This window comes from Periplaneta americana, chromosome 9, assembly GCF_040183065.1.
Source record: "Periplaneta americana isolate PAMFEO1 chromosome 9, P.americana_PAMFEO1_priV1, whole genome shotgun sequence".
NCBI classification, from domain to species: Eukaryota; Metazoa; Arthropoda; class Insecta; order Blattodea; family Blattidae; genus Periplaneta; species Periplaneta americana.
Window position 1 is genome coordinate 95,255,694 of NC_091125.1, and position 22,062 is coordinate 95,277,755.

Sequence of the window (22,062 nt, forward strand, 5' to 3'; positions counted from 1 at the left end):
GCATACACTTTTTTATATTGTTCTTCTGTGGAATAAACCTCATTCTTTTATGATCAAAACTATATTATTACTTTCTTATAAACTTACTTCATAACAAAATCAAATGACTTTCAAATCTTTCGTGACTTTTCTGAATGTAGGGCATAGGGAATAACAATGCTATTTAAAATAAATATATAAACAATTTATAAAGTTATGGCATGTGTGTTGAGTGGTTCATCTTTATGAATTCAGTAGGTTTTAGAAAACAATAGACCACTTTCTCATTGTAGTTATCCTTCAAATTACTCATTGTTTAATAGTTCTCACTATTTTTAGGTTATGTACTTGATAAGTAGAATATTGCAACCAATCTTATACTTAGTTTTTTTATGATTATAGTTATGGTTTTTATTGAAAGCAATATCTAACAAAAATAATAAAGATGAAATTTATTTCTAATATTAAGTAGTAACTTGTACAACAAATTAAGGAGGAAAAAATAAATAAATTACAGACAATAAAATTACTTCAAAACTGCTCAAATAGGTAAACCATCTGCTGTAGTGAATATGTATGTCACCTCTCGGTGAATTTTCTGCATAGTACAAGTTAATGTATAAAATATTTCCCTTTGTGTTATACTGGTGTTAAATGGATTTGAGGGAGGTGGGATATGATTATAAAGATGGGATTAATCTTGCTCAGGATAGGGACCGATGGCGTGCTTATATGAGGGCGGCAATGAACCTCTGGGTTCTTTAAAATAAGTAAGTGTTACACTGGTAATAATCCATTACCTCTCGTTGTTTTAAAATGATAAAATTGGAAAATATTTTAAGTTTTACCACAATTGACGAATGGCTATAATGAGACATTCTATTGTTCTCCTAAGCCTAATAAATTTATAACATATAAACCTAACTCATCATATAAGCCGTACCTTCACATTTCTTATACATAGATTTTAAATGATCAAGTTAAATTCTTATGACCTATATTCGCACTATACCTGTTTTTCCCATGTCATTTCTCTTGATCTATCCCTATATAAGGCCAGAAGATGATGAACTAGTAATGTCCTCTATTTGCTTCCTAACATAAATTCTGTTAATGATGCCGTCATACGGCCTGATAGCTATTTTCTTCACAAGTTTGTCATTTCTCTTTTAATATTATTGTTATTACTTTAAAAATGCTAAAGGAAAAAGACCTTTAGGGAGGCCGAGACGTAGATGGGAGGATAATATTAAAATGGATTTGAGGGAGGTGGGATATGATGATAGAGACTGGATTAATCTTGCACAGGATAGGGACCGCTGGCGGGCTTATGTGAGGGCGGCAATGAACCTTCGGGTTCCTTAAAAGCCATTTGTAAGTAAGTAAGTAATATATGAAAGAAGAAAGTGTTTATTTCTAAAACAAGCTTTAGGATGATCCTCACATCTTATATGAACAAATAATTATTGCTAAATGTCATTTACTTTATAATTATAAAATGTGTTGCTTCAGAATGGAGACCTTGTAACAACATTTTCATGATTTTACAGCAAAAACAAATAATAAAACATTATTATTGCAAAAAATTAAAAAATGAAGCTGTAAATTTGAATATAGTACTGTTTTTATGTTTTGGGCATTAAATGACATTATCAAATTTTCTTATATCCTATTCATATTATCATTCTAAAATCCAATAAAGTCAAATAGCCACTTTCAGACAAAATGCGACATGAGGTCTCCATCTTAAGCGATGATTTGTGAGAAATAGTGGAAAGCAAGAAGATTCCATTGTTAATCTTCCAATAGATGACAACACAATTTAAACAGCACATGCTTAAGGAAGATACAATTAAGTGAAATCTAGAGCTGTTGGTCCTCCAGTTCACTCAGTATTTTCAGTGCAGCATCAAATTCTTGCTTCCATTGCTGGAAGTTCTTCCCATCATGTTGTAGGCTGCTGGGCACTGCACATTGCATTGGATGTTCAATCCTACAAAAAGAAAAAGTTTAGGCATATGGTACATCACAAGCAACACAACTTTGGAAAAAAGAGATGATGGGTAGATTAGATTAAACAGACAGATGGACTCATGACGACTACATACCATGTTTTGAGGCTGTCCTCTGCTTTTTCTGCTATTAGTCTGCAGCTTTCAAGGGACTTCTCCAACATACCCACAGTCTCTGTCACTGATGTCAAAACTCCATTTTCAGTGCTTCTCACAGAAGAGATATCCAAAGGCACTGAAATGAAACTCACAATCTCATCAGATGACACTCACTAACACACACAATAATACATTCAACGAACTAGCGAAACACTAATGGCTTCGTTGCCAAAGCCCGGCATTAGATAACAACAACAACAACACGAACTAGCGAAACAGCACCATCTACAGTTCGAGACACTCACCAAGAGTTGAACTCCAGTTGACATCAAACTGCATTGTCTTAAGGAAGACCAGAAAGAGCTGCTTCTCTATCAGTCGCAGCACAATGCCCTGAGGACACGTGGATGTCCCAGCTTCCAGCACTGAAAGCACATCTGTTAGTCCAAGAGTGTCAATCTCATGTCCGATGTGATGGTGGTATTGCAGCAGTTGCTGGTTGCTGGACAAAACGTGACTGCCAGGCAGAAACAAGACACACTCACAATAATAACATCTCACATCAATGATTTCAATAATTGAGGCATTGTTATGTCGTTTTTCCATTTCCAGCATATTGAATCCTTGATATAGTAGAGGAGGCAAGACCTGTCCTGTGACCTTATCATGTGCTGTGGCTATATCACCAATGGGTATATGGGTCAGGAAGATAAGTTTTAGTCTGAGATGAACTTCCATCGCTGTAGATTCATATAATGTTAACCATCATGAAACAAACTCTCTTTCTGATTGCTCATTCTTTCCCCTCTCCCACACCTCACATGCCAGGTCTCGCCTTGTCATCTGTAACAAATCTCCCTCATGACAAAATATTATTTCCATCCAACAAACACAGCGCCATCTTATCTAGTAGTACAACATTAAAACGGGCATATGCCAAACATTGGAGTGATCAGAGCATGTTTAGGGTATGTTCAACGATTTTCAATTTCATGCAGGATATGCCATACTGACATATGGGTAATTGAATAATATGCCAGGTGCGATCCATCGAACATGTTCATGGCAAGACTGATCTATGCACTGAAAATATTCTTGTTTAGAGATACGGGTTTCAAGCTAACAAACGCAGAGAAACGAGGTCTTGGGGACTTCTGTGTCTTTAGAGTTAGACTATACGTCAAAGGCTGGTTTCTCCGGCTGTCAATTGCAGCTCCCGCCAGTGATTTGGGTCTGTTGAAACCCCTTGTGACACAAACATCACCAGCAGCCAAGGGTGCCCTGAAGAAACTGTGTGGATATCTGTGGTACCAAAGCGAAGAGCTGGTAGCATTCGCATCCTTTGACAGAGACGTTGACTTATCAGAGAAGAGGGCGATGGTGAAAAGACTCAGTCATGAGGCAGATGACGATCCTCCAAAAAGAATTACTCTGGAATTGGCTATGATACCTGACAGCAGACTTCGGGGTTTTGTAATGAAAAACACCTCAATTTCACGACTCACCAAGATGCCATCTATCTGAGGGAGCTGTACTACCCAAGTCGCCCACAGTCCACTTACAAGCCCCTGCGCCTCTACTGGATATGTGCAGCTCTGCAGACAGATGTCACCTATAGGCAGATCCTGGAAACACGTCCGCCATGTCCTCCTGGTTGACCTATAAACTATTAAGATGATTAGTGAAATGATACTAATGAAGGCAAAATGAATTCAAGGCCCAATGTCGGACATTGCAATTCTGCTTTGAGCGGTTAAGGAAAAACCTCAGAAAAAACCCCAACCAGGTAACTTGTCCCAACCAGGATTTGTTTCATGGCCAAAAAGGCTAACCGTTACTCCACAGCAGTGAACCTCAACACTTTTATTAAGCAGTGGAAAAATGTTGACTCTGGAATGCGAAAGTACTACGTCATCAAACTGTGGTGGCATCAGTGATGTCACACTGCATTAGAAAAGGAATAGATCCCATTCATCTGCTAATTCCCGCCCTTTAGGAGAACCAGTCAGGTTGAGAAAAGGAACAAACCTGATGCCAACTGGGTGTTTGTTACCCTGACAACAAATAAAACCTTTGTCACATCTGATCAAGGATGGCAAGCCACGGGGTGCGCCATACTTTCCCGTTTTAATTTATCAGTTAAAATAAAAGTAAAAAGAAAATTTAAATAAGAATTTAAACATTTGGGTGCGAAAACTACATGGGGGGAAGAAATTGATGTTTAAAATTAGGGGTGCGAAAATTACGCGAATAAATACGGTATATGAGGAGAGTAAATGAATTAGGAATGCAAAACTTGGAGCAGAAGAACAGAAAGGGGGCATTTTTGTCAATGATGATAATCAGAAGGGAGGAAAAGGGAAGTGTCAGATTTATCAGCATTCAATCATCAAGGCCCAAATAATATAAGGTCAGTAAAGCATGAATTGATGCCAAAATTGGTGCAAGTAGCTCATCATTCAGAGATAAAGATGATATGTTGGTAACTGCTTGATAGTACTTACGAGGGCAGCAATGTTTTGTGTAGTACATGCAGAGGGAGCTCGGCGAAGACCTTTAGCTCTTGCTGGAGTAAGTCTTTAATCACATCCAGAGACGTGACATCCACCTTATATGTGGAAATCTCTTTCTTAAGTGTGTCGTGGGCTCTGACTGTATTTGCATATGACGCCATGAGCCATGTTAAATTGACCTGGATATACTCTTTTAACATCTCCTGTAAAACAACATCATAACTATTAGTGCTGGTGAAGGTAATGCAGAGCAAAAAACACTTTCCAGGAGAAGGAGCAATTAAATTATTTACAAGAAAGAACCAAATAAAAACCTCAAAGTTACGGTACAAATTCTATAACAGAACCTACACAGTTGTACTTTGCACATATTAATAACAGTGATTCAAGAAACACCCTGCAAGTACACCACATGGTCTGCTTTATGTCATAGTGGCAGTGTAAAAATGACAGCACCATTGTAAACATGCATGAAAGTGGAGCAGCATTGTCTTAAGTTGTGGAGAGAGGGACAGTGAAGGTTTTGAATCAAGTGCAGTCAATTGGATGAAAATCTAATACAGTGATGAATGTCTATTACTCTAGCAGGTTTATGAGTGGAGCAGCATGAGCTCTGAAAGAGACGAGCCTGGACAAGACCAGGTACACTGAATGGTAACCATTGAAGCCATCGCAGATATTGAAGGCATCATGGAGAAAGGATGACAAAGAAACTTCAGTAATGATGGGTATCAGCAATAGTCCTGCACATAATCAATCAATCAATCAATCAATCAATCAATCAATCAATCAATCAATCAATCAATCAATCAATCAATCAATCAATCTTCTTAATGTATCCAGCTGTTTGCTGACAACACAAAGTCCACTGTAGTCTTTTCAGTTCTTGTTTTTCATGAGAAATGAAAGGTATTTTGGTCGGTGTTCATTATAGAGCCTGTCGCTAGTAGCCAGAGTTGGGGTGTAGTCAATATATACTGCAGAGCTGTGTCTTTTGCAACTGGTACAGATGATTTTAATTTACTTCTTTTGTGGTTTATGAGTGGACAGTATAGAGGAATGTGTTCCATATCTTCATCATGATTATTACATCACAGACAAGTAGGAGTATCAGAAAGGTGAAATCGATGTAGGTACAATTGTGTGACAATGTGACCTGTTCTGGCTCTTGTTAAAAATGACATGACATCATAAAGACGAGCTGCAATTTCATAAATTGTAGGAAAGATGGCTGCAAGAGACGACTCATGAACTGAAAGGGCGACGTTTTAACACATGTATGGAATTTCTGTAGTTTCACGAAACAGAAGAAAATACCTTTCTAAGGAGGACTGTCACCAGAGATGAAAGCTGTGTATATTACTGTCAACTGCAAGCAAAGAGTGGCATTATTCATCTTCGCCTGAACCCAAAAAATTCTGCACCCAGCCATATATAAGGAAGAAAAGTGAAGCTGACTCTCTTTAGGAATGAAAGAGGCCTAATTTTGGAGCATTAGACTGTATGTATAGGGGGAACACTGTTATAAACACTCACACCTCCTCAAAAATTATCTGCGACCTGCAATCAGAACAGAAGAATGTGGACTACTAGTTATGATATCTTGTAGCAGAATGAAAAGGCAGTCTCACATTGGTTGATCTTATGGCTGAAGGCCGAGAGATCTCATCATTATTCTAGAATCCCAATAAAGTTTTGTAGTGTTCTTGAGCCTCTGTTGTTTGTGTACTGCATTCATGATGGAATCTGGATGCTGGCAGATTGTACATGTGCTGGTCTGGTATATTCCAATTCTATGCAGCTAGTATGCAAGGCAATCATGCCCTGTAGCCTGGTAGAATTCAGCAACTGCTTTTTTTCGAGATTTATCTTTGTTGGTTGACCAAATGTTCTCTATGTCCTTCCAGTTTTTGTATTGGTTTGGAGAGATGTCTTTTCTTGTAAAAGTTGTGTGTTTTATTATTGATAACATTTCTAATAGTCTCCTATGGCATGTGAAACAATTGCAATCAACAACGAACTCCATTTCCAATATATTCAACATACACCATTCTTATTCTCTTTCCAAGTGATCTGAACAAAGAGGGAATGGATTAAAAGGTCTTCCAGTTAGATGAAGAAGTGCAGGAGTCAGTACACGAGCGACTGCACACAAACCAAAGGAATATTTTTATAGAAAACTCCAGGAATTGAGCAAGTATCCAAGGCACTGTATAAACCAACATGGAGACTATGTCAAAAAATGAGACAATTATGACACCAGTGTTTGCAATACATGATGTGGAGAAAAATAAAGTTCAAGGTTTTCATTTGAATCACTCTAGTATTATCTAACAGATATCTTTTCTTCTCTTAACAGATTGTGCACAAACTTCTCTTTGTCATAAATCAAATTAGGTGACAAACACCTAACATATTTTTTACATTGAATACAAAAATATGCAAACATTTTTTTTTATCATCTGTGATTTCACAGGTTTTTAGTTTTTACTTAAGACATTTTAAAAATGATAAATCTTTCATCAGATTTCACATCTGTAGACTTACTAATATTTCTTCCTAGTTTTTGGCCTGCAATTTACTGAAACCTTTTCTTCAAATGAATAAATTCTGCATCTCTGTAATTCACTACTTTTGACAAAATGTTTCATGATACTTGAAACAGTCACTGGACCAATCACGCATGGATAATGAAATATGCCTTTCCATGCACAAATGACAAATGACCACAAAAATAAATATATATGAATTCAGTACAGTAATACTGATACTATTTGGTGTGGTCAACAGAGAAATTGTGCGTTCATTTTCGGATTCTAAGTCGGAAAATATATAAAATTCATAAAAACGACAAATTATCTGTTCACTAATGTTATTGCATAGCTCTCTCTCTCTCTCTCTCTCTCTCTCTCTCTCTCTCTCTCTCTCTCTCTCTCTCTCTCTATATATATATATATATATATATATATATATATATATATATATATATATATATATATATATATTGCTTTTATAAGTGAAATCTTTCAGAAATTCGTGGCTTTTTCCCCTACTGTTTTGATTTGCTTACAGCTAAAGAGACTGGTCTTATACGAAGACATTTATGTGCTAGAAGGTGTGTTTCTATTATAGTGTTGTTTGGTAAGATAATAATATAATCAACTTTTGAGATAGCTGCTCCTGCTGCTGCTGCTGATGATTATGTATTGTTAACATCATAACATCATTAATAAAACTGTCAGTGCAATATTACCAGAGCAGGTCTATATAAAGATACTTACGATTTGTTTCCTACATTCCTCAGTATTTTTATCTTGCAAAGTCAACAAATCAAACTGTGGAGGCTTTCCAGTTGTGTTTTTAACTTCCAGTTGCAAGGCTTCTTTAATAACATTCAATTCTGCACATTTCATTTGCAGTTCCAACCAATGTCTTATTTCTTCTTGCTCCAATAATGTATCACCAGTACTTTTACTAACTATTTCCTGAAAAAGTACAAAACGAATATATAACATCTCAAATGCCATTTCATTCAAAATCTGACCTTGTAAGTGATATTTTGGAAAAAGTCTTGGTCGACAATTTTATATGAATTTAACTGTGCACATGAATACATGAAAATATTTTGTACACATGTTTTCCTATCTTCACAAGATAATGTAAAATTTAACTCATATTCGCCCACTTGGAAGGTCAGATGTATACAAACAATGACATTTTGTTTCATGATAATGACTACTGGAAGAAAAGTCGTAATCATTTTAGTACTGGATATTTACGTAAATTTGGTAATCCTACTCTTTTTAGTTTCTGTAATTTTTCAATAACAGATAAAGAAGTTTCACTATTGAAAACTTCAGCATGACTTTCCACTAGATATTGCAATAGCACAGAATAGCAAATTTACTGCATGATGTACAGATATGGAATTAAAATTTGAAGTGAATCTTGATGGGAGGCCACCTGTATGTTGGCAACAATTTCACATGACTGTCCACATGTAACATATATATAGGGCCTCTTGTTTACTGTACATGGGCAGTGTGGTAAGCGAAACTTATACAATAAGGGAGCTCCAAATTTTATTTCCGTATCTGTACACTCTTTGACATGGAAAATGGTCGATCTCCTGTAGCATGAATTTGTCTGTCATTCGGGTTATTGCAAGATTCACACAGAGAAATATTTAGCATCAAGATCTGAGGATGATATCAAGTCGTAGCAGCGACAAAACGACATATTCTCTACGAAGCCTTTATGGCTCAGCGATAGGGCTCTTTCTTCTCTTTCGAAAGACTGAGATTCGAATCTCTCTATGTAAAACACACACATGTAAACACAGAACACACTATGATTCCCGAGCTATTTCGAGGTGGGACTTAGTGTCTGAACAGCGACCAATTTTCGTGCATATTAATTGTATAGTTATAATGCAAATTTTAGTAAATTTCTGACAATTTCTGTTCCCAGTGTTTCTTTGGCCAACCAGTGGCAGGTCCGTCCTGCTACAGCCACTGCTTGCATCTGCAAACTCATCGTGCTTTGCCAGATTAAAACTTACATACTGTGTTATATTAATAACATTCAGTATTCACCCTCCTCACAGTAGTTGCTGGAAGTGTTGCCCATCTTGTGTGATACATAATTCACATCACATCATTCACAGAATCTGTTTCATTAAATCTATTCACTAAATTTAGTATTGTTTTTCTACATGGAACTGGATGGCCAGGAAATTTAAAAGTTTTTTCTGTGGGGCTTGCTATAGGTTAGCAGGTTGATCACTCCATATGTTAGCTATATCAGTGTGTCCTTGAGAGCCGGCAGTAAAGACACGCAGTGAATGAGCTAAGAATAAGTCCTGTTTATTCTCATACATTATGTTTTGAAATGGTTATATATTTAGTATGTGAACGTGTACACATTTTGAAAACTTGTATACAGAAAATGAAATCATGTGGCAGAACAAGAGAAAGCTTTAGATGTAAATTTCCTGTCCACCCACTTCAGTGTAGAAAAACAATACTAAATTTAGCAAATAGCATGCCTTAGAGTTATGTACAGTCATTGGTTTACCCTCTTCCTTTCTCAACCTTGTTGTCAGCTATCTATCTCACACAGTGTGAGTTTCCTAAAGTACCGTAGTTACCTTCAGTGACATAATTTTTTCCAATTCTACCTTTTTTCCAAAGAACTTTCAATTGGGTAGTTCTTGGTTTACTCGTTCTAGCAGTAATTATCCCACAGGCCATTTGTAAGCAGATAGTATTTCGCATCTCAAGGGAGAACACTCCTCCTAACTCTCACCAAGTCTCTAGTCAGTAGAAATAAAAAAGTTGAAATGGATGTTTACCTGCAGCTTTTCTATTTTCTGGGAGAGAATGATGTCATCATCTTCCTTCTTTTGTTGGTGTCTGTGATTAGCAAAGCATAATCCAAGTTGTGAGTGTGATCTTACTGCCTTGATCTCTGTAGAAATGCGATCTTTCAAAACCCTATAAAAACAAACTTTTGGTGTTAACAAAACAGTTTGTTGCAGTATTGTGTAAAATTGTTCTTTCACCATTTAAATTGTGAATGTCTTACGAAATAAATTAGTTTCAGTAAGAAGAATAATTTTAAAAAGCAACTATGAGAAAACTAAATGCAGTACTTATGTATTGATCATGCAGGAGAACTGCAAACAAATGCTTCTTCTAATAAGTCTACATTAATTAAGAGGACTAGTGAAACAAGTAATCAGGAAGCAACGGGTTTGTTCGAGGTTCTTTGGGAATTTGTGTGTTTTTAGAAAGGAAAATCTATAGGTTGGTTAAGTTTTTGAAAAAAAAAAAAAAAAAAAAAAAAAAAAAAAAAATTTGCAGCATATAATTATAATAAAGTTTATTATACACCTAGTTTTCAGTCTACAAACTTATCAAACAAGGTAAAAGGTTAAAAAACCATTACATTATTATTCTTATAGAGTGGATTTGACTAACGTTCACAACTATCTAACAGTCATCTTCAATACAATATTGTACAATACCGCAATATGAATGTATGTTAGGCTAGTGGTTAAAAGTAATGGTTAATAAAATACTGACATTGAGATAAAATGAAATATGCGAACAGGTTATATAACAACAACTTTGACATGTTTATATTTAACATGACATATTGTAGTATGTTTCTTTTTGAAGAACTTGTATCAGTATATAAGGCTGCAGTTGAAAGTACTGTATTTACTTGTACATGGCTAACTTCGAGGAAACTAGTAAAAGGTAAATAATTGATTAAATGGCGATCTTACTCGTGTTAATTATGTAAGCATGTGCTTAAGTAGTGAACGAACTCTTCTTTCTTCTGTTAAAATGTGTTTGAAGAATAAAAAAAGACACTCCATACTGCGCCAAGTGAGAGGTGCAAGCTTCATACTGAAAATGTCCTTCTGGTTCCAAAGCAGCCTTTTATAGACCATCTCTCTGCACAAAATTTGACCCACTACCCCAAATTGCTTGAATTTAAGAGTAAGTATCTCTGAAGTTTTCATTAGTTGTCTTCACATAAAATAATGGAAGGATTACATTTGTTTTCCGAAATGATGTAATTTAATTTTTATATTCCTCACTTTATCACAAACAGATGAGAGGAAGGTTACATGTGACAATATATCAAAGAATTTTTAAAAATGTCATGTCAATTCACATGTTGCGGTGACTATCAGGAAACTGTGTAAGTGAAGACTACTTGATTACAAGTAAATAAATAAATACATAAATAAATAAGCAAGGAAATTAAATATAAATAAATAGTAAAAAAAATTTGAAAGGGCAATACGGATTTTAGACATTCTAAATACTCGATTACAGTTTTTTGATCTTGATTCCAAATTAAGTCTTTTCTTTCCAGAACCTAGTAAATTGTCATATTCTGATGACCAGAACATATCTCAAAATTCGAAATTAACACTGTAAAAACGAAATAGATTCTAACCCAAGAATCTGAGATATAATAATCATTATGCTTATATCTCAATTTGATGTAGCTACTAAAAATAATGCGCCTAAAATAAATTTCTGAGTCCTTTGGTCAAAAAAAAAAAAAGAAAAAAAAAAAGGTCATTATAATGCCATGCTAAAATTAATAAATTTTTCTGAAGCAATAATTTGTCACTATTCTACATAAGAAAAACTTCAAGAAAATTGTTCGACTATTCTTATTAGGTAATTATAAATTTTGTATTACTTAAAAAAAAAGAACCATTAATTTTACAGTAAATTATAAATTTTGTATTACTTAAAAAAAAAATAATCATTAATTTTATAGTAAAAATGATTATATTAATAAATTCTTGTGACAAATGTGACCACCACAGCTCAGGCAACGGCATCAAGATTACATGAAGCAGAACAACAAGCATAATTTTGTTATCACAATCATTCGAGTGTTTAAATTCGTTACATTTTGTTACTTTTGTTACCAGTAGACACCCTGTTTCTTGCATCGATATGAAACAAACAAGTGAGTGGAAATTTTATGATGTAATTAGGATTAAAATGTGACTTACTGTAAATGTTCAGGCTTCCTTCTTAGGCAGTTCTGGGCCAAGATTCGTGTATCTGCATTCACCATATCCATGCGGTGGAGTACTGCATGCCAGATATCTGTAGCATAGAGATTCTTCATTTCGTGACGAAGCAACGAAGCTACAGACTCACGTTTGTTGTACAACATTTGCTTGTCTGTGTCCTCTGTCCTGTACAACTTGTGAAACTCCTCCAACTGTCCTTCACACTCAACAATCAAATTCTGCAAAAAGACAATTTTTCAATTAAGACTTCTTCATATAAAAACTAGAGCTGGATTTTAATAAGACGTCCTTTTATTTGGCTCTTTACAGACGAGAATTCATTTATAGATCCTGGTTATGATGATAAAAGTCAACATTTTAAGATGCATCATCTTTTATTAGTACAGCTTTATAGACAAGCCAAACTTACTTTTAATGTTGATCATGATTTTCTGGTTAAGAAAATGTTTTCATAGATTTTTTTTTTTTTTGCCCTTAACTTGTCATTATTCACCCTGACCCTAAGAGCAGTTCATAGATGCTGCTAGTGACAAGAAATGTAGATCACTAGTTCGTCAGCGACTATCCAAAGTGCACTACAGGCTGTAGATTTATAATTATTATGTCATACTTATAAGTCAGTTTTGTATTACTATCTTGTCTTTACTTTATCATTTAAAATTCAAGTAACTACTGAAGCTTTCCTGGCGACGTGATAATTCGAAATTTTCTCGGGCTTCCAGCCAGGTCATAAGTTGGTGATCCACCGACGTTTCGAGGATGTTCATCTTCAGGGTTAAATTATATCTGAGGGTACCCAGCTCCTTAATTTATAGTGCCAGAGGGAGGAGTCAGCCGAGGAGCTGTGTGCCGATTGGCTGTTATTAGTGCGGACCGCGGCGAGAACGCGGCCGACGTGTCGTCTTGCTTTGTGCTTTTCGGCTGAATGACCTTGGGTCTCACGGCGGGCTCGGCGGACGAGTTCTCATGTGTCCTCCGCTGATGACGGCCCGTCGTCCGGGCGGTGAGAAATTTAATAGCCGGTGCCCATGCCGCGCTTAGTTGGAGACCTGAGTCCCAATTCAAGTTACCGCGTTCCGCCGCTATGGCCAGGGTTTCCTTCTATCCCAATAGCCCGAACACTTCGCCAGGACCTCGGTGTTATTGAAATTTAGCCCTATGGCTTTTTTCAATACAATGTTCAGCCAATCCGGATTTTTCGGGCTGCATTAATCTGATGCTTCTTTGATATTCCGAAAGACGCGTCGTTATTGTGCGTCCAGTCTGTCCAATGTCCGGGCCGTCATCAGCGGAGGACACATGAGAACTCGTCCGCCGAGCCCGCCGTGAGACCCAAGGTCATTCAGCCGAAAAGCACAAAGCAAGACGACACGTCGGCCGCATTCTCGCCGCGGTCCGCACTAATAACAGCCAATCGGCACACAGCTCCTCGGCTGACTCCTCCCTCTGCCACTATAAATTAAGGAGCTGGGTACCCTCAGATATCATTTAACCCTAAAGATGAACATCCTCGAAACGTCGGTGGATCACCAACTTATGACCTGGCTGGAAGCCCGAGAAAATTTCGAATTATTTAGAATTCACTTTGAAATTGTAGTTCAACATACATTTGTTAGAAGAACGTTGTAATGAATTATATACTACTTCAATGTCTGTCATTATCTTACAATAGCATTACTTATTTACTTATAAATGGCTTTTAGAGAACCCGGAGGTTCATTGCCATCCTCACATAAGCCCACCATCTGTCCCTATCTTGAGCAAGATTAATCAAGTCCCTAGCATCATATCTCACCACCTTCAAATCCATTTTAATATTATCCTCCTATCCATATCTCGGTCTCCCCAAAGTTCTTCTTCCCTCAGGTCTCCCAACTAACACTCTATACGCATTTCTGGATTCATCCATATGTGCTACATGTCCTGCCCATCTCAAACGTCTGGATCTAATGTACAAAAATGTCAAACAGGGTGTCAATAACTGGACTGGATTTCTGTTTTGTACATTTATAGCACAGCCTATCAAAAGACTTTGTCCCTGAAAGAAAGGGCACCTGACAAAATGTACTGATAGTTTCTAGCGCATGTCGTCAATGTAATGAAGTTCGGTGTACAAGTGACCCAATTTCAGGAATGGAGTTCAAGTCAGTTTGTCACAGTTAAGAAATTGATTACCATAACTGACTGTAACTGGAGGCATGGAAGCCAAACCAAAAAGAAATTAATGAAACCAACCAACCATACATCAATAAATCCTCCCAAAGCAATCAACCGACCAAGCAATGGAACCAACTAACGAACTGACTGACCAGCCAATCAGCAAATCAAACTAAACAACCAAATCAAACCTGACAAATGTAACCAACTAATCAGACTACCAACCAAATCACACAAACCAACTAACCAGTCAGATGAACAAACAAAATCAAATAATACCAATCATAATAGGAAGTAATTGTTGACATCATAACTCATTTTCACAATATATTAATTGGCATATTCATGCATATGAATTACAGAACTAGATATCCCCACTCCACATATGCTTCATCACTTTGTATCAACCATTAGACTCTTACCTGATATGCCTCTGTTCTGGCAGTGCCATTGCGTGTTGGGGGTTGGTCAAACTCATGCCCAAGCTGGCACAGTTCCTCATACAGCTCAGCTTTCTTTGTAAGGTCCTGCTCCTTGCAGAGAAGCAGCAAATTTTTCAAATGCAACTCACTTGTCCGTTGTTTGGTATGCTGCTGTTTACAGTCTGCAACATACAAAACCACAGGAACTCTTAATCCATCCACTTGTTTTTTTAGAAAAAATTCTTATCTCTTATGTGTATATCTTCTACATGAATTGATGCAGAAGTATTGAACATAAACTAAATTCAGCCACTAGTTTAGATAAAAGAGCTATACAGATATTTATGCGGGAACAAACTTCTCACTAGAGTAAATTATGGATAAGGCATGTTATTGTCTATGAGAATCTTCCTGATTTTCCTTTCTATCTTTGTTATTTTTAGTTTTTCCAACTACAACTACCACTACTACCATTGTTATGTAACCTCTCAGATATACATCAAACTCGGCATTATATATTCCACAGAGTCATAGCTTAATAATCTGATATGAAACCCTCCTTTATACATAACATTCCATTGAAAACTGAATTAAAACTGCTCATGTCACTTTCTCCCACTTCAAAATTTGTCTCCCAGTCACTATCTCTTTCAACACCAACACATAGGATCTATAGTAAATTAACCAATTTTTGTCCCTACTTGTTTGCTCAGCTTGAACTTATTGATATGTCCACTCTCCCTAGTCATCAGCTGCAACTGTCTCAAATGTCTCTCTTGTGATCCGCTCGATATTTGTGGATAACTGGTTAACATTTATCAATAGCCCTCTGCTTTACTTCTCTCTGCAGACAATACCGAAGAAAGGATTGTTGTTTCCAGTGTATTATTTATGAGCTACATATCAGACCTACTATATACTAGTGTAATATGTAGCTAGTCAGCGATGTATGCAATGGGGGAGGGGAAGGGACTAGCCACCTTACCCCATTATCTCCCGGTCTAGTTGCCTTTTAAGTGTAGCCTTCTTGGTATCACTTGTGAGGTTCAGACCTGTCTTCGGGCAGTTGACTTAACAACCAGATCTATTTTGTGTCACTATCTTCTGTAATAATGTTTATGTTTCAATACAATTCATATTTTCTGTTTTTGTAGAATGGTTATCTGAATGAATTTGTAATAGAGTACAGATTCTGTCGTCATGTTTGAGTTAATTTCTCACCTATTATGCGATATAACCTATTGGTTATGTCTGATGGTGTATAGACTATGTTAAAGCTAGGCATCCATTGATTATTGATTATTTTTGCCCATTTCATGTTCATATCATTCGTGTTGAGGATCATTTATGTTGTACTTTCTGGTACATAAGGGGGCTATGATCGTATTTATATTCCGTTTTAGTCCACACCTGTGGAGTAACGGTCAGCGCATCTGGATGCGAAACCAGGTGGCCCGGGTTCGAATCCTGGTCGGGACAAGTTACCTGGTTGAGGTATTTTCCGGGGTTTTCCCTCAACCCAATACGAGCAAATGCTGGGTAACTTTTGGTGCTGGACTCCCAGACTCATTTCACTGGCATTATCACCTTCATTTCATTCAGACGCTAAATAACCTAGATGTTGATACAGCGTCGTAAAATAACCAAATAAAATTAAAAAAAAATATTCCGTTTTGAGGAACAGACGTCCTTTTATTAGACACTGATTAGATGTCAACATATACCTTATGTAGTGTACCATAGTGCCTTCCATGAACTCCTTTTTTCGCCCAATTCGAATTTTTGTCTCACAAAGTTTTAACTAAACCCTGTACTTCTCATAGCTTTTTTGTAGGCTTAGAGATGTGTGGCTATCACCTCAATCAACAGTTGCAAATCGTAATGAACTTTCCTCTTTAGTGTAGATGTAATTTCAGTTTATCACCTGTCTCAAATGTAGACTACGAATATGTGTGTGTGCTCTCTGCCTGTACAGCTTCCTAGAGAGATACACATTCAATGGTGCTGTAGCCTATAGGTAATGAAATCCTATTGAAATTGTTATTATTACCACCACAACTGCCACTACCACCTAACATCTACTTTTTCTTACATTAGTTCTTGGTTTTCTTACCCTTGGATTTGAAAAATTTATTGGGGTTTGTCTATTTCTGATCATCGTCGCTGTTCTCCTCCTTATCACCACCATCACTGTCACATCATCTCATAATTATTATTGTCCTCATTGTTGTCATTATCATCTTCGCCTCTCATAAGAGGACTATTTCGTCTGAAATTCTGAAAAGTTAGCAGGCTTGAGAATATTCCACAACATGCAATACTTACTCAACAAACTCAAATTCTTGTGCACCTGTTCGAAGTCCTGGTCTTTGATACACATTTCCTTCTCCTTTGCTTCCAGAGTCTTCCTCAGTTGTAACTTTTCTTCCACCTTTGAAGATAATAAATTGATTAACTGGCAGAACTTCAACATAATATTTGATAGTCTAAATGAAGTTGTGCACTTACGTTTTTCAAAGATAGATTCTTTCGTACATGTTCTACCTCAACTGCAGGCCGCACATGCTTCAGAATACGTTCCCAGACAACCCTCTTTCTACTACCATTTAACCTGAAGAGAAATGCACATTTGCATTAAACATTTGAAATGTATACAACACAGACCATAGTCAATTACCTCTCTCAGCTCGCTTAGAGCAAAATGTTTGACTTCAACACTTACATTAGATAACAGAACACCATGAAAAGTATGGAACTCAAGACTACAGACAAAATGGCAAATATGAGTAGTAATATTCAATAACCAGACAGGAAAATTCCTTATAGGCCTATATCATTAAAACAGGTGAGAAATTAAAAATTAAAAAAATACTAAAATTAAAATCGTTGAAAATGCATGAAATGTAAACAAACTACCTTCTATATTATGCAGGACAACAAAACATTTCAACACGAATTAAAGATTTTTCGGTATAACTTAGGCTAATAGTTATTTTTTTATCATCCGTTTTTTAACTAAAGTCAAGATATGATCTGCGAAAGCTATAAACGCACCCAGTCCCAAATAACTTTTTAGTAAGGTTATTTTACGACGGTATTAACATATTAAGTTATCTAGCGTCTGAATGAGGTGAAGGTGATAATGCCGGTGAACTGAGTCCGGGGTCCAGCACCGAAAGTGACCCAGCATTTGCTCATATTGGGATGACGGAAAACTCCGGAAAAAATCTCAACCAGGTAACTTGCCCCGATTGGGAATCGAACCCGGTCCACCTGGTTTCACCTAATAATTTCACTAACCTTGTCACATACCTCGACCTCTTTTCACTTAGCTATCTCCTCACGAAACAGATCAAACGTCAGTCCCGTGTGTAGTACTGTATGTATGTACTGAAGTTATTTCGTCCTGAATCACACAGGATGATGTTGGACACGTCAAAAGAAATTAAAAGTAGAAATACTCACTTCTTCAACAGTTCTGATCGCTTCTCATGTGGCGTAGTGCATAAATGTCTTGTCCAATTCTCTAAGTTGAGTTTAAAGTCACTAAACTCCATATTATGAAAGTAAAACAAGTGAAATTGTTATCCACCTCGATGCATCGTTTACTTACACAACGACAAAATTCACAACAAAATTTGCAATACGCGCCGATAGGCGGGAAGAACGAAACATGAAGTCCAGCGCTGTCAACCTTCAAACACAAAATTATGGAATTGTAGCAAAAAAATTGTTTTTTTTTTCCTTCACAAAATTATCGCAAACATACAATATTAATAAGAATGTCATACTATCAAATCTTTACACAACATTAAATAAACTTCTAATTACTTCTTACACAGAAGAAGCACCAACACCAGAACAGACTACTAGAAAACTATGATGATTGATGAATGGTTGGCAAAGCTGATAAAGTCTAATAACGCTCCTATGATGTCACCACACCAATAAGCCAATACGCTGTCACAAAACAACAAAAACAAAAACAAAATAAAGTAGCTAGATTGTGAATCAAGATAGGGATGGGAGATTATTGGGAAATAACCAGTTATTTTAAAATTAATTTAATCCCTGATTACATATATAACAGATTGCCCATCCCCATGTTAAAAACGGTAACATATGGAAGAGAACAACCACCAGGATCGCCACCATCGATTAAGAACGCCCGCTAGATGAAAGTACAGTTGCTCCATGCAATTCAAATAAGAGTTATAACTTCTTTTTTGCTTTTCAAAGCCTATAAGGCTGAGTAATCTTTTATATATATGGCCACTGATCAGGGATTTAACCTAAAAAAATAGCCGGTTATTTTCCTGTTATTTTTTCTTAACGTTATAAAGTCAGGAAAACAAAATGACAGGTTACAATAGAAATCAATACCAACTTGTAATCAACTGTAAATCAAACAGATACGTTATTTTATGACGCTTTATCAACTGCTGTGATTATCTAGCGTCTGAATTATATCCCAGATCATATACAGATTGCTCAGCCTTATAGGCTTTGACGGCAACAACGTTTATCAATTTCACTATGCTGCCATCTAGCTACTGCATAAGAAGTCACGTTATAACTCTCATTTGAATTGCATTGAGCAACAACTGTACTTCAATCTAGCAGTCGTTCTCAATTGATGGTGGCGATCCTGGTGGTTGTTCTCTTACCAATTTTAACATGGGAATGATCAATCTCTTATATATGAAGGAGTCAGAAGCAGAGAGGTACAAGTGACATTTCTAAGAACATGAGTTAGGTGCATCCAGGGCAAGCTAAATTATCTAAAATTTTATTGGCAAAGGGATATATATTTTAACCATATCTCACACTAAAACTGAAATAAAAATTTCACGAAATTTACGAAAGCTTAAGTACTTTCAACCATATTTTCTCAAAAATAATTTATGTGCACTTATGTCACTTTGCTTTTGACCTCTCATATCTGATTAGGCTTGCCAACTTTCGTAAGTAAAAATTAGGGACACAAACGTTACGGACAATTTTATTGCACTAATTATATTCAACAGTGACCACAAAATGGGTTGAAAAACAGTATAAATTCCTTATAAAAGAAATGTTAACTCATTAGAATTCAGGAACCAATCTTATTGATGTAATTAATAAAATCTAATATAAAATAATCTAACTGGTCCACACCTGTGGAGTAACGGTCAGCGCGTCTGGCCGTGAAGTTGACAACGAAATTTCCAATGATTTAGATAAATACATTTTTTAGATTGGAGTTTTCTGACCATTTTTTCGACTAATTTCTGATGACGCTGATGACCAATTTTATTATTTCTCCTAAAAGACTGAGGACGAATCCGATTTGATTTTTCAAAAATTTCACATGTACATGAAAATGACGTATGGGTAATGCTGGTACTAGTAGTTATTTTCTCATTGTTTTCCAATTAAATTTCCCATGACTGTGATGAAAAAAATTCCAATAAGCTGACGAATTTCTAGGTAACTCGAAGAAATGGATGAATATTTCGACAGTATTATTGTTCTTCTTTAAGACATGATGAATGAATTTGACTTTTGTAACACAATTTTCTGTCTATTTACTACTATTGTTACTACTGATTTTTCAACAAAAGTATCGAATTTTTCCATGAAGTTGACGAATTGATCAACGATATTTACGTCGATTTTGGTCAAAAACATTACCAATAGTTGTTTCAATGGATATGAAAAATAATTCTCAAAGGCGGTGTGGAATTTTCGAAGCAAGTTGATGATAAGTGGTGAAATGTACAGTCTTGCAGTGGCGGTTCCTCGGGGGAGGGAAGGGAGGAATGTCCTCCTCACGTTTTTCTTCTTTCGAAAGTAAATACCAAATTAAATATATGCTTTGAAATTCGAGGAAAATTCGATAATTTTTGAGTTCACAACTATAAGAAAACCCAGGTTGATCGAGTTTTAAACAAACGCGCACTCATGTGCTGCTAGAAAACTGTGAGAAAGATGCGAGATTGTTTGTGTGGAGGAAAGTCAATCCATTCCTCCTTTGCTGCAGTTAACACACATAGACAACAGAGCACTAGCGGCCAGAGAAAGAAGCAGAGTTTTAAAGCACCTAAATGAACGGATAGAGAGGAGATCCTCCTCTGAATCAGCGCATGGGCAGGAAATAGGAACTGCCTGGTCGTGCAGCAAGCTCGCTACCGCTGCCATCTAACGATGCTGCATTCAACCAGACTATAACACATCTAGGAGGAGACACAATAAAAACAGTTTTAACGCAAATCTATGAAATACACCTTATAAACTTTTTTAAAATTATAAATCAAAATATATTATTCATTCCACTTTATATAATCTACTATTCATGGTTTGAAGCTTTCGAGAATATCTGAAAGTTGAAGTTGGATTTATATAAAACAAAGAGGAAATAGTTCTACGTTAGTATCGCTGAGCTTTTTGGCCCCTGAAATTCACTTCCATTCATTGCCTACTAGACAGGGCAACAGCCAAGTTGTCAGTTTTGTACCAATATATTTGAAATTGAAAGTACTCCAAACTACATTATTTTTAACGTAAGAAAAATTAATCGGCCACCGGCAGCTTTGAACAATAATGGTAGTATGACTTTACAAGAACTGACATTCTTCAAAAGCATGTGATATGGAACTTGTAAAATGTGTATGTGGCAACACGGACGATGTGGGTGGGTGCAGTGTTTTCGTTTTCCTAACAGATTATTTCCCATTCCCACTTCAATAAAACGGTTTCGGTTACGTGTTAGTAGCTATGTAGTCTCTTCCATCATGTGTGATGCTGTAGTGTGCGCGAAAAATACTGAGAGGTTGTGAATTTCCTTGTAATTGTTAATTTGTGCAATTATTCAACAATGAATGGAAGCGAAAACACATTATATTTTGGACAATTTAGGAAATTCAGTTTATAAGAACAGATTATTGCTATACAAAAAGGAAGGTCGTACATGTATGCATTTAGGCTAATTTGTAGCTTGTTTCTCTCAAGAAGGTATCATTTTGAGCTGTCAACTTCTTTCCTCCTCTTAAGAAATATGCAGGAGCCGCCACTGCAGTCTTTCCAGTCTGTCTATGGGTCAGTCATATGAGTCCTCTAGAATCATAATTCGCAAATATCCAAAAACTTGTTTTTTTTTGGGGGGGGGGGGCAATTAAGCAAAAACTTACATCTCCCTAATTACCATTTGACAGAATTATTTTAAATATGCCATCTATAATAATTCTAAATATTAATGACTGTTTTTTAAGTAAAATCGTTTGTTTTTATATAAGTTCATGAATTATTATTAAAGAATAAGTGATCTT

The 22,062-nt window shown here is 36.2% G+C and overlaps 1 protein-coding gene across 1 annotated transcript; it reads right to left on the minus strand.

Annotated features, from left to right (window-relative positions):
- Positions 1–1,372: 1,372 nt before the first annotated feature.
- LOC138706286 (girdin-like) lies at positions 1,373–18,450 on the minus strand. The gene is made up of 11 exons (XM_069835391.1): positions 18,221–18,450; positions 17,264–17,366; positions 17,081–17,186; positions 14,756–14,937; positions 12,153–12,394; positions 9,957–10,098; positions 7,885–8,088; positions 4,595–4,806; positions 2,396–2,607; positions 2,088–2,226; positions 1,373–1,972 (listed from the first exon to the last, which is right to left on the minus strand). The coding sequence occupies exons 1-11, from the start codon at positions 18,310–18,312 to the stop codon at positions 1,843–1,845; spliced, it is 1,764 nt and encodes a 587-aa protein (XP_069691492.1). The 5' UTR covers positions 18,313–18,450; the 3' UTR covers positions 1,373–1,842.
- Positions 18,451–22,062: the final 3,612 nt, after the last annotated feature.